General features: G+C 38.5%; 1 protein-coding gene across 2 annotated transcripts in view; it reads left to right on the plus strand.

Moving 5' to 3' along the window:
• LOC309846444 (ADAMTS-like protein 1) overlaps positions 1 to 14057 on the plus strand; it is a 393439-nt gene that overhangs the window by 88597 nt on the left and 290785 nt on the right. For both annotated transcript variants that reach the window (XM_082695353.1, XM_082695354.1), the window contains exon 4: positions 260 to 496. In XM_082695353.1, the coding sequence (XP_082551479.1) occupies positions 260 to 496 (237 nt within the window). The remainder of the gene's footprint in view (positions 1 to 259; positions 497 to 14057) is intronic.

Below are 14057 nucleotides of genomic sequence, written 5' to 3' on the forward strand. Positions count from 1 at the left end.
AATCAGATCGATCTCAAGTTGGTTACTTTTTCCATTTAGCTTTAATCCAAAAATATATTTCCAGGTGATCACTTTCTCAAAGCTCTACATTGTTCAAAGCCGAAGAATCCTATGACCCCCTCATGATATACAAGTGTCCATCTCTAACACCAGGACATTTGTGTTATTTTCTAAGACTTTGACAAACCACATGGCTGCCCCAGTTCCCTGTTTGGGCTGCCCTTTTCACCTGTGTGTCCCTCTCACCTCTCTTCTCCAGGACTGCCCACCAGAAGCAGGCGACTTCCGGGCTCAGCAATGCTCCGCTCACAATGATGTCAAGCACCATGGCCAGTTTTATGAATGGCTTCCTGTGTCTAATGACCCTGACAATCCATGCTCACTCAAATGCCAAGCCAAAGGAACAACCCTGGTTGTTGAACTTGCACCTAAAGTCTTAGATGGTACCCGTTGCTACACAGAGTCTTTGGATATGTGCATCAGTGGTTTGTGCCAAGTAAGTGCTGGTTTCTTTCCATTCTATTTTCCCAGAAGGTTTTAGTGCCTCTATGTAAATACCTTTCATATAGTCCTGCTATCTCAATCATTCAATGTCCCTTTTTATAGAGTTTATGAAGGATGACAGATTTGATAATTGAGGTTTAATTTCAGTTGAAACTACAAATGTTGTAGTTTATGTTAAGGAAACGAGGGCTGGAATTGTTTTTCCTTTCTTTGAGTCTCTGCTGAATATGAAAGGCTGAAAGATCTTGACTGTGTGTGTCAGTTTTGTATTAGACTCTGAAGTTGCCTCTACCTTTGTTGTCCCTAAAATGTATTTGCATGTGCATTTCTGGCGTGTGTGCCTGCGCGCGCGCGCGTGTGTGTGTGTGTGTGTATTTGGAGGTATCGATTTTCATTTACTTAGAGCTTCAGAATTCCTTGGGTAAGATTAGCTCTGAAGTTTTCCTGTGAACTCCAGGCAAATTTATTTCTTCATTATTGTAATTGTAATTTTGTTGAAAGTTCAGGCAAACTCCTGAAAGGCATGGAAGTGTGAGCTAAGTCAGATTTCCTCCAGGCAAGTCTTTAAAATAGGGATAATAAAGAGATCTGATTTCTGATATCAATTTATCAGTTGGGTGGGGAGTTAGTAACTAACTAGTTAGTTAGTTAGTAAGAAGTAAGAAAGTTAGTAGTTAATATGTTTGCGATGTATTTGCCATCTTCAACTTTGGATTAGGGTGACCAACCTAGTTTTTGGAGCAGGTAGCTGCTAAAATTTCCCGTGTGCTATACTTGACCATATACTTTTTGTATTTCACTAAGTAGACATTCTGAGAATCTTTGCTTCTTCCAAGACAATATTGGTTGAAATTTTTCTCTCTTCAGAATCTCTATCTCAGCTAGCAATATAAGAATAAGCGTAAAATATGTTTCAGTAATTTGTCTTTTCAAATTCACATGTTTGTTTAAAACCTAAACCTATATTTACATATAAAAGGAATAACTGTAAGGTGAATTACTGTAAGAAACGTGAAGTATCCTGAATGATTTTCTGTATATGAGAGGCGAGACAGACAAACCTTCATAAAATCTAACATCATGAGACAGGGAAATTGCGGCATGTCCATGCAATTCCCAAGTGGAAGGATCAAGGTAATATATATATATATATATATATATATGTCTGTGAATGACTTTATATACAAGAGATATGTGAATTTCAGATACAAATTGGAATATAGAATCTTAACTATTTTAGAGATAGGAAACGCCTAAGAGATTATCTAGTCAATGTCCTAAAAAGCCATATATTTGAGTATTACTTGTGATATTTGGTGCATGCTTCCTTCTCTGGGATTTTCACTGGTGTGGAATTGTGAAATCCATAACAGCTTTGGGAATAATAGAGAATTGTAAAGCAAATGCATATAGACAAGAAGCTATGTTGTAGGGAATGGCAAATAAAATAATAATTTCTTATGTGTTTTTCCTACTGGAGTAAAACCAGACAGAGTTCCATTTTGCAAATTGAGAAAAAAAACCCAGAATAATTACATGATTTTCTGAAAGTTATATGATTGATCATGAAAGGGAACTAAATTCCCGGTCTCTTGATACCTAGTCCAAAGCTGTTTGTACTGTATTACACTGATGAATGGACCAAAATAAACAAGACAGGTCAGCAAATTAGGTTTCATTTATTTCTGTGGCATGGGAGTTCAACGTGGCCTCTTTCTTTCCTCGACTAATCCTGCCAGCTGGCCTCATATATGTTGGCAACCGAAAGGGAATCCTATCTCAGCAGTGAAAGTATGAATTTTATATATAGTAAATATGGAGTAATAGTGCTGGATGTTTGGTTTACAAGTATAAGATGCCTCCTTCACTTCAATTCCTATGAGTTTAACTTTTTAGATTGGGGGGGGGGTGGAAAATGTAAATTATAGAGTATCTGAAAAGAATATCTAAAAGGGGCAAAAGCATGGGAAAGGAAATAACTGGGATTGCTTTTAGGCACTAATACGCTATTTGGCTAGAGAGCAGGGCACCCCCAAGGTCTACTGTAAGAAGACAGAGAGATTGTTTGGGAGAAAATCATAGATGCTTGAATCGAAGACGGGCAGGACTCTGCAAACAGTGGGTGGCCAGGAGTGTTTTGGTGGAGAAAAAGCAAAGTCAGAGCTCTGTCTTTAAAAGATTTAATATAGCTGCAGTTGTTGGACTTTGAAAGGCAAGGTCCTAAAACCAAGGAATCCATCTGGAAGGAGACTCTTAGATCAGCCAAAGTGAGGCAAAGTATGAGCCTGGGTCAGGGCAGTGACAGTGAGGAAATAGTAAGAAAACTAAGCCTAAAACCAGGAAGGAGTTTTCATTTTGATTAAAACTAGGGCAAAGGGCAGAAAGCAATAAATCAAATTAATCATGCTCAGAGGATCAAAAATTATAACTCAATATGAATTTGTAATGGGTATAATTTTGGATCCTTGCTACCATTACTGTAACAGCCTGTATTTTCATGATTAGAGCCTACTTCAGCTTTATAAAAAAGAGGGAAGGAGCAGATGATAGCAAGATGACGGAGGAATAAAGATGGAATGTTTAAATGCAGTGTAGACATTTTTAGAAGGACAAAAGTAGAGTCAGTCAGTGTAAGAAAAGCACTCACTACTACTTCATAGAGTTTAAATGCATACATTTTTTTCTACTTAGAAAAAAAAAATCCTTTACTTAGCTTCTATCTGTGTATTTGTATTTTTAGTCTTTGGTAAGTAACATCAAGAAAAAGTCATATTTTCATAATTTTGAAACTGTCAGGAATCTCAATGCTAAATGAAATGTGCAGTTTTTTACTTGAACAGTTTCTCTAAGTTTTCAAAAAAAATCATTTTCTCTGCTCTATTTTCCCTCATTTCTACAACATTTGTTGGGGATTCTTAGCTCTTTCTCTGGCTTGCTTTCTGCCTTATTATAACTTTCTTGGCAAGCTGTCTCAAATATTTTTGATGCCTGACAGATATAAATTATAAGTATAAAGAAGCAAATATCTACCTTTGGACATAGCCTTGCTTTGATAAAAAATGACAGCGTAACTACAGAGAGTTGTCATTCATAAGTACTAATTATTTCTGTTAATACCTGTTTAATGCTCAAGTAAAGAACCACTTCCTCAAACTGGGCCTTTTACTATTAAGCTATTAAATACAACTATTAAACTATTAAATACAACTATTAAACTACTGAATACGACTGTGGAATTTTAACCCTTTCTAGCCAGGAGATACCTTAACAATCCATAGAGAAGGAAACTGAGACCAGAAAATGTCCCAAGGTCATGATTGAGTGGCTTGTCTCTATTTGTTGGGGATTTGCTTCAGGAAAATTCTAGAATCATCACCATTTATAATAATGCCTTACTCTTAGTAATATTGGAGTGTCCTATTAGGCAGTATAATCATTCATAGTAGTAATATTAATCATAAAGTAACTTCCATTTTTGAGTGACTACCATACCTAGGCATTTTTTGTCTATTTTTTTCTAATACAATTGACCCTTGAAAAGCATGGGCTCAAACTTCATGGGTCCATTTACACATGGATTTTTTTTTTCAACAAATTACATTAGAAAAAATTTGGAAATTTGCAACAATTTGAAAAAAAATCTGAAGAAGAACCAAGTAGCCTAGAAATTTCAAAAAAATTAAGAAAAATTTAGCTATGTCATGAATGCATGAAATATAGGTAGAGGTAGTCTATTTTATTATTTACTAATGTAGGACACGCACAGATCTATCATAAAAAGTTAAAACCTATCAAAACTCACACACAAACACAGATTGTACAGGATCTCTGCATTTCGGGCGTTAATAATACCCACACCACCTACAGTGTTTTGTATCAGTAAAGCAATATTGATGGAGACATTTCATCTTGTAAACAGGTGATATAAACTTACTGTATTGATAAATTGCAGTACAGTCCAGAAAATGTATTTTCCTTATTATTTCCTTAACATTTTCTTTAGTCTCTAGCTTACTTTATTATAAGAATACAGTCCATCATACATATAACACATGAAATATTTGTTAATCAACAGTTTATGTTATGGGCAAGGCTTCCAGTCAACAGTAGGCTGTAAGTAGTTAAGTTTTTGGAGAGTCAAAGGTTGTACATGGATTTTCAGCTGCACAGGGGTGGGCAGCTCTAAACCTCAGATTATTCCAAGGTCAGCTGCACTTACAACTCTCCGTATTAGGCAGCATTATCTTCATTTCACAGATGAAGAACTGAGGCTCAGTCACAGCACCAGCCCAGAGGTACTGAGTTCTGTCTGACTTCCAAACTCCTACTTCTCTGGTGAGGCTGAGTGGCTAGAGATAGGAACCATCTGATGTTCCGAAATGGTTCCCAAACTAAGCTGCATACCAGAATCACTTGGAGAGCTCTTAAAAGATACGACTCTTAGTCCTCATTCCCCAGAAACTCAGATTTATTAGTTCTCTATAGAACACTCTCCTTATCCTGTTGGTTGACCAGATTTATGAAGCACTTACGGGCTGAGAAGCAGACAGGATTTAAAGTCAAAGGACACGACTTAGAATCTGGCTCTTCTTTCATAATCTTGACCAGCCTTCCTGAATTCTGTTTTTCAATCTGGGGGAAATAAGGCTGTCTCTCAGACTATCGTGAGATATTCATATGAAAATGCCTAACTGTAAAGTGCTGTGGAAATGCAGAAAACCCTAAACATTTTAACTTGAAAAATACATAAAATTTGTGGTTCCCTATGTGAGATGTCATAACCCTGCAACAACTCAAAAAGTTTCTAGAAGGAGATAAAGCAAGTAACTTCTTATTCCGCTAAGAACATTAGAAAAGGAGAACTTAAATCATGTATTTCACCATCATCATTTCTTAACTGAAATGTTAATATCAAGGACAGAGTAAGAACCTGATTTCAGAATCAAGGACAATCTTTAATTTGAACATGAGAAAGTTACTACCCTCTACTTAGTTTTTTTTTTTTTTTTGGCCTCCAGAACACAGAAATTGTTATAGTTCTTCACAGACCAGCATTTGGAGAACATTGTCTTTGAGATCTAGTCCAACCCAGAGAAATATTGGTACTAGGTATGATTTTCCCAGGATCTTACAACTCGTTAATGGTGGCTAGAGGTCAGAGAATGTCAATGTTTATCAACATTTTTGACTATGCATGTCCCATGGTCCAAGATTTTATTTAGTTTCAAAACTATCATTTATACATGAAATCAACAGGTTTAGTGAATATATCTTTTCAAACCACACTCCACCCCTTCCCTCCCACTCTAGAAACTGATCATCATTGGCAGGTCACTGTGCTGGTGTCTCTCCCCAATTTGTATCTCAAACTAAGAAATACTGGGATTTCTATTTGCTTGTTGTAGTTCAAGATCAGATGAAGTTGGAGGGAAGGCAGAGTTGGAGTGGGGTACGGAGGGCAGGGCGGGGACAGCAGCATTCGTCATCCTATGAATAGTTTGGAGCAAAAGGTCTGGAGTCAGACTGCCTGGTTCGAATTTAGGCTCCATCACTTGTTGATATGGGACTTGAGGCGTAGGAGCAAGTTCCTATGCCACAGCTTCCCCACCTGCAAAATGAGGCTAAGATTTGTAACTACCTGGTAGGATTACTAGGAGGATTAAGTAATCAAACATTTAAAGTTCTTACTCTAAGCTTGATAAATACTAGCCTGTAGAGATAGTAATAGTAGTAACCCAACTACTTCTTCCCGTTGACTTTTTCTCTTTTTGAGTGCACGGTTTAAGGCAGTTATACATACAAAAGGGGATACCGATGTCCCAGTGAATGAACAGACCTTCTGTTAATTTCCTATTGCAACCTTCTTTTACTAATAGCTCCACATTGTGCCATTATCAGCTCCTGGCCCAGGGTAGTGAATTGCATCCTGTCCAGAGTTAATGAGGCATCACAAATAGGATCAGCTCTATTAGTCCTGCTGTTATTCATTTATTTTCATTATCCAAATTACCCATTTATATTTGCTATAAAGCACAAAGCTGGTTTCTGTTTTAAATATATAAAAGTGAGTAGCATAAATTTACAGATAGAACATGTGCTGTTGTTAAAAATAACTTTGAGGTTATTTTGAAGTCAGATTCCAAAAAGTGTACTTTGTAGCTATAATTAATGAAATTCATCAGCTGATACCTAATTTATGTGTATCAAAAAGACCAAGTGTCACTATCAACTGGCTCTCTTGTAATGAATCTACATATTTATAATGTCGCGTATGGCCATTTTAGAAAATAAGCCATTTCAAAAAGGAAGAGAAGACTTTCTTTCAAGTAATTCCTCATAGGGTATTGTTTTAACATGAATAGTACAATTAAAAAATAAGCTGTAAATTGGATCATGGAGTTTTGACATTTACATTATGGCAACATTACAAAGAACTGCGTTTCTAACAAAGAAGTTCTTTCCATTTTTAATAACTCCTGTAGTGAGTAGTTAGAAAGGAATTAAGTGGAATGATTATTTCTCCATCTCTGTCTGTGACCTAAGTCACTAGTATCAAATGTCTACCAGTTATTCTAAAGGTGGTGATGTCAGGAACAAGGAGTTAGCCGTTTTCCTTCTGTGTTTTGTAATCCACTTCTTTGTGGAAGTCTGGTGTTGCTTAACAGATGTAATGCATATTCTTTCTTTCTCCCCTGGTTTGCAAGATACGGTAAAGATGAAGTGAGCTCATTTACTACCTTACTAGTTAATTTCTGGCAAGTTACTTAGTTTCTGAACATTGTTTATTTCTTCTCTCAAAAAACTGCTCCATGTGGGGTACTGAGGATAGGAAGTAAAGTAAGTTATCTTTTCTCTAGAGCCATACCTTTGTAGGGTTACTGTGAAAAATTCAGTTATTTTAAAAATTATTCACTTAACACTACTTACTTTAGGAATTACCAGTGTGTATGCTTGATTACCAAAGACAGATGAATGAAGAGAAAAAAACAAGTCTCTGAATTTACATTCTGAGGAGAGAGATGAGGAATATATAGAAAATTATACTTTCATCCTATATACATGCCCCTCACTGATTACAAAAAAGTACACTCAAGTCACTAGACTATATTCTCCTCACTGTAAACAAAGTGCTTTTTGTAAAATACAGATTCAGCTTCGTTTCTTATCTGCTCAAATCATTTCAGTTGCACTCTTTTGCATCAGGGTAAAGAAAGCCCAAATTTCTTACACAGTCGGTTTCTTTACTGGGTTGCTTAAAATAACAGAAATGTTTTCTATCACATTCTAGAAGCTAGAAGTCCAAAATCAATGTGTCCTCAGAGCCATGCTTCTTCTGAGACTCTGGGTGGAATCTTGTTGCCTCTTCCCAGCTTCTAATAGTACCAGCTTCTAATAGTGGCAGTCAGCCTTTGCCTTCATCTTCATGGGGCCATCTTCCCTCTCTGCCAATCTTTTTGTCTTTACATAACCTTCTCCTGGTGTCTCTGGTTTCTCTTCTTATAAGAACACCAGTGATATTGGATCAGGGCCCATTCTAATTGAGTATGACCTCATTTTAACTTGGTTATTTCTACAAAAAGGATCTTTCCAAAATAAGATCATATTCACAGGTAATGGGGGGAGGGAGCGGTGAAGGAATTTCAACATGTTTTTTTGGGAGACACAATTCAGCCCACAATAGCATGCATCCCTGTTTATTTATATATAGTGCAAACATAGATACACACACACACACACACACACACACACGTATATACATATGTTTTTAATAGTGTGTAGGAGCAACAATGGAAAAATTCAGGCTGTGTAAATAGGTGGAGTATTTAACCAAGACACGGGGTCAAGGAATGCTCAGAGGAAGAGAACTGAAAATGCTCTAACCAGTGCCTAGAACTGAAGGAGGAGAGTAAAGGGATAAAAGACCTATGCCTTGAGGAGGTGTCTTCTTAACCAAATGTAAGAAGACTGGGGACTTGTGATATTGAGGGCAAAAAGAGTGCCTTTGAAATAATTCCAGCAGATGGAAGATAAGGTAAATATATATTTTAGAAAGAGCACTCCATTTTCAGCGAAAGCAATAGATTGGAAAGGGTCAAAAAATCGTAGTGAGATGAGAGGGAGAGATTCGAATACAACTTCGAGGTAGAATCCATGGACTTGGTGATTGGTTAAATGCCGCAGGAGAGAAAAAAATGAGCGTTGGAGGTGGTGCCTGGTTTTCTAGTTTGAACAACGTGTGGTGTTGCTCTTCCTTGAAATGAAACGTAGGAGAAGAGTCAGGCATTGGTTTGGGGCAGTGCTGAACAATGAGATGATGCGTGTGCAGTGTACTGTGTGCCATCTGGTATGCACTCCGCGACTTTGCATCCTTCTCCTTCCCTCCTAACTCTGTCTTCTTAAGTCCATTAAGTTTGTATATTCCCAGGCCTCTATATGCATGGTTAGACATTGGCCAGGTTAGCCTTTCCTATGACCATGTACCAGCTGGATGGCAACTCAACCCAAGTGTTCGTCTCAGGAAAAACTGAAGTCAAAGTAGCATGTGGCATTTCAAAGATCCTCAAACTATCTTCTTTCTTTGAAGAGACAAGAGATATAAAAAGTAACATTCCATAGGTCCTCATTCATCTCATGATATTTCCTTCCTGCCATCCTAGTTTGGTCCTTTTTAAATGTATGTATTATGTCTACTTGCAGAAAACATTTTTGTTAAATGGGAATATTTTTTCCATCTTGATGTTCAGCTTGTGGGAAACCTTTCTTCCTATAGCTTTCATAGGCGAGCCTTTTTTTGGAACGTTATATCCATTTAATTTTTCCATTGAAATGAAGCTTGGTCTGGGAAAGGCAGGATTGACTGTTTTCCCAAAGTGATTTGGTGAAGTAGTTGAAGAGAGAGTGAATCTAATGTAGAAACAAATTTCAGGTTTTGTCCTTTTTGGTGCAATCTTGTTTGCAGAATAGACTGTGTATGTCGCTTTGTGCTTCTTACGCCAGTTGTTTGGGATATCTTTATCATTTCCATTTGATAACTGAGGGGATTGAGACTCATAGAAGTTCATACAACTAGACAAAGACAAAGCTACAATTCAAACCCCATTATCCCTATTATATATCATCTGTTTTCTGGGGAAATTTTTTTGATGATTTTATTTATTTATTTGACAGAGAGAGACACAGTGAGAGAGGGAACACAAGCAGGGGGGAGTGGGAGAGGGAGAAGCAGGCTTCCCGCTGAGGAGGGAGCCCAATTTGGGGTTCGATCCTTAGGACCCTGGCAGAATGACCTGAACTGAAGGCAGATGCTTAATGACTGAGCCACCTAGGTGCCCCATCGGCAAAGATATTTTTTAACAATGAAACACAGTATCAGTAAGCACATACCTTTGTTTTAGGGGTATGACTGTAGATAGCTCAGGTAGGAAACCCCCTGACTTGGGGATTTTGTGTTCCATTAAATGAAAGCTCTATCAGGATCTGGCAGCTTTTTTTTTTTTTTTTTTTTTTGAGATTTTATTTATTTATTTGACAGATCACAAGTAGGCAGAGAGAGGGGGAAGCAGGCTTCCCACTGAGCAGGGAGCCCAATGCGGGACTCGATCCCAGGACCCTGAGACCATGACCTGAGCTGAAGGCAGAGGCCCAACCCACTGAGCCACTCAGGCACCCCAGGATCTGGCAGCCTTTTTTTTTTTTTTTAAGATTTTTTTATTTATTTGACAGAGAGAGATCACAAGTAGGCAGAGAGGCAGGCAGACAGAGAGGGGAAGAAGCAGGCTCCTTGCTGAGCAGAGAGCCCGATGCGGGGCTCGATCCCAGAACCCTGAGATCACGACCTGAGCCGAAGGCAGAGGCTCAACCCACTGAGCCACCCAGGCGCCCCTCTGGCAGCTTTCTTGACTCTTCACATGATGCTTTGTTTCACAGATGATTCTTTGGGCCTCTTTCTTGCAAAAAATACTCAAAGTGCTCAATTTTTCCTAATTATCTTTAAGAGTGCGTCGGTATTGTTAGTTACTACAAAGTTCGAGATTCCCCAAGACTACTCTCACTTTTCATACCAGCTTCAAGTTTGGGATCTCCAAGACTACCCTCATATTTGATAATTCACAAGAAGGACCCACAGAACTCACTGAAAGCTGTTGTAATCACAGTTACAATTGGTCACAGCAAAAGGATACCGATCAAAATTAGCCAAAGGAAAAAAATGCATAGAGCAGGATTCAGTGGAGTTCACATATAGACCTGCTAGTTGTCCTCACCCAGGAGAGTTGTATAGATGGTCCTTGCTTCTCCCAGCAGCAATATGTAACAATATGCATGGAGTATTGTCAAGCAGGGACACACCCAAGTCTTGGTGTCCAGAGTTCTTACTAAGGTTTCACAAAGACATGGTTGACCACCTGCATGGCTGACCTTGGTTTCCAGCCTCTCCAGAGGTTGAGTTGATACAATGCAGCCCAAAGCCCTCACCATAAATCACATTGTTAAAATAGACTATCTAGCATGGCCCACAGCCCTCCCACAAACAAAACTCCCTACTGGTCAGGGAATCACAAGCGTTTAAAGGTTACCTCCCAAGAACTAAGGGTACAAGCCACACCTCTCTTTGGGCAAAGTTTATCCTTTACTGTGCAGTGATTTGGGGTAGCTATTAATTCAAAAACTTAATACTCACTTTTAGTCACTAGGCTATCCCTTGGGGTATAGAGCTATGACCGGAACTCAAGCCCACCTCTCCAGGAGCCAGAACCTCTGCTTTCTGCAGCAATCATAGCTAAAGAAAAAAATATTCCCTGCTTCCCCTTATTTATTGTTTCTTACTTTGGAGAATCGCCTTATTACCTATGCAAGGATTCCATGGGAATTACTGCAACATTTACACCAAATAGTTATTTGTGTGTGTGTGTGTGTGTGTGTGTGTGTGTGTGTCTTGAAATGTTGTGCAGAATAGTGCAGCTGCTTGGAAAACAGTCTGGCAGTTCCTCAAAATGTTAAGCAGAGATACCATATGAACAGGCAATCCCACTCTGAGGTATATACCCAAGAGAAATAAAAGCATGTGTCCACACAAGCAGAATTGTACTCAGTTATTTATAGCAGCATTTTTCATAATAGCCCAAAGCAGAAACAACCCAAATGTCCACCAACTGTTGAATGGATAAATAAAATGTGGTCCATCTCTATGGAATATTATTCTACAATAAAAAGGAATGCAGTACAAGTACATGTTATAACCTGAGTGAACGTTCAAAACAATATGCTAAATGAAAGAAGCCAGTCACCAAAAGGCCACATATTCTCTTATTGCATTTATATAAAATGTCCAGAATAGGCAATTCTATTGAGACAAAAAGTAAATTAGTGGTTGCCGAAGGCTGGGGGTTAGGGTAACAGGGATTGATTGCTAATGAGTGTCAGCTTTCTTTTGGGGGTAAGAGACTGTTCTAAACAGACTTTGGTGATGGTTTCACCATTTCATGGATGTATTAAAACCATTAAACTATATACTTCTACAGTATGTGAAATATACCTCAAGAAAGTTGCTCTTTAGATGTGGTACAAAGATTCAGAAGTCTATGGACTATAGGAGAGACACTATGAGAGTGACCTGTTCTCACTCTTGGACAGAGTTATTATGACTAATCCTTTAGTCTACATGGATGTCTCCTTCCTTCATTATTGTTCCAAGAAGTGACTTCTGACCCTAAGTATTTATATGTATTAAAACTGACTTAGAAACTGGCATGCAACGGGTCTTTAATGAAGACCTGTTCGTTCATTCAACATGAATGAATGAATGAATGAATGAATGACTAGTGACATCAAGTTGGAAGTTGCACAGCTTTGGGCTTGAGAAGATCTTTTCCCAGTATAGTAAATTCTCAACAAAGCATTATTCAGTTAGCTGTAAGAGCATGTTAACTCTGCTGTTTAATTCACTGTGTGGATTTCACAGGAGGCAGTCTAAAACCAAAAGGGGAGTTTAAAATCTTGCAGTTCAGGGTGCCTGGGTGGCTAGTGCTTTCAGCTCAGGTCATGATCCCAGGTCATGATCCCAGGGTCTTGGGATGGAGCCCTACATTGGGCTCTCTGTTCAGCAGGTAGCCTGCTCCCCCCCCCCCACCACCGCTTCCCTGCCTGACTCTCTGTCTACTTGTGAGCTCTCTCTGTCAAATAAATAAATAAATAAAATCTTTAAAGAATTAAAAAGTAAAAAAAAATAAAATCTTGAAGTACAATCCTTGTATTACATCTGAGATGTTTGAAATCCAGAGACGTTCCCTCAGATTTTTAAATAGGGCTGCTATGTGGTCCTGAATTAGACTCCATGGGAATAGGAAGACGGTCGTGATCCCTGTCTTCAAGAGGCTTACAGTGTCATGGTGAAGAGGCTGAAACACGAGGAACTATAATTAGCAGCAGCATGTGGAGTGAGAGAGAACTTGAGTTTTGGACTCAATCAAATACAAGTCTGAAGTCTGACTTCTGAACTTACAATCTGTGTGAATGTGGAGTCGTCTATTAGGTTCTTTAAGCCTCATTTTTCTCACCTATACAAACAGAGGTAATCATGCCTAATAGAATAATAAGAACTGATCTTTATGGGTCAGTTCACATCCCAGGCACTTGCTATGCAAACACTTTATGTATTTTGTCTCCTTGGATCCTCATGTGAACCCATGAGGGCGGGGGTATATTGCTACCATTTTTGTAGAGGAGGGAAAAGAGGTTTAGAGAGATTAAGTATTGTTGAGTCATTCATTCAGTTTATTAAGCATCTAATGTTGGGCATCTTGCTTGAAACAAGGAGTGTATGAGGAGGAGCAAATTGAAAGCGCAGTGGAACTCAGTTTTGAGGAGGTTGGAAGGCCTTGATGTCCCCTGTCAGGTTACCCTTTTCCCTGACACCCACTGTCCCTCAGGGAAACTTCCCAGAAGAATTAATATTCATTCCCATCCCTTGCACCTATTACTCTGTTTCCTTTGTCTTTATATTAATCTTCACGACCATCTAGCCAAGACCCCCTTACTGGAAGACACTGTATCCAACTCATCCTTTGTGTTTTTCGATTGATTTGCTCAATAATAAGACAGTTGCATGGACAGATCAACAAGTCAGTAAATCTCTCTGTTGACTAATTTTGTCTCCTGATGACTGAACCCTCTCTAAATCACAAAAAATATTCATTCCAAATGTCTTTTTTACCTTTTAATTTATTTAGGCCTTGTTCTCATTTCCGTCAGGCTGTGAAACAAAGTCTATTGATGTAAATTTTTTTCGTTGTATGATATTAGGCTAGAAATACTTTAGAATTTGGGGTCTCCTGCCATCCATTCTTTATTTACTATGGCATAGGAGAAGGCCCACGTCTACCCAGAGCCTTTGCCATCAACATAACTGTTGGTTTGCTTAGTACATCATCCAGATTCTCTGGCTGAACTCCCATTGCTGAAACCCTTAGATCTTTCCTGGGATTAAACTCACAAAATGCAAGGTTTCCAAAGGCCATAAATATCAATCAGGATTCCAGTGTGATGTAGTTTCTTTC

The sequence above is a fragment of the Mustela nivalis genome, assembly GCF_964662115.1.
Source record: "Mustela nivalis genome assembly, chromosome: 13".
NCBI lineage: Eukaryota > Metazoa > Chordata > Mammalia > Carnivora > Mustelidae > Mustela > Mustela nivalis.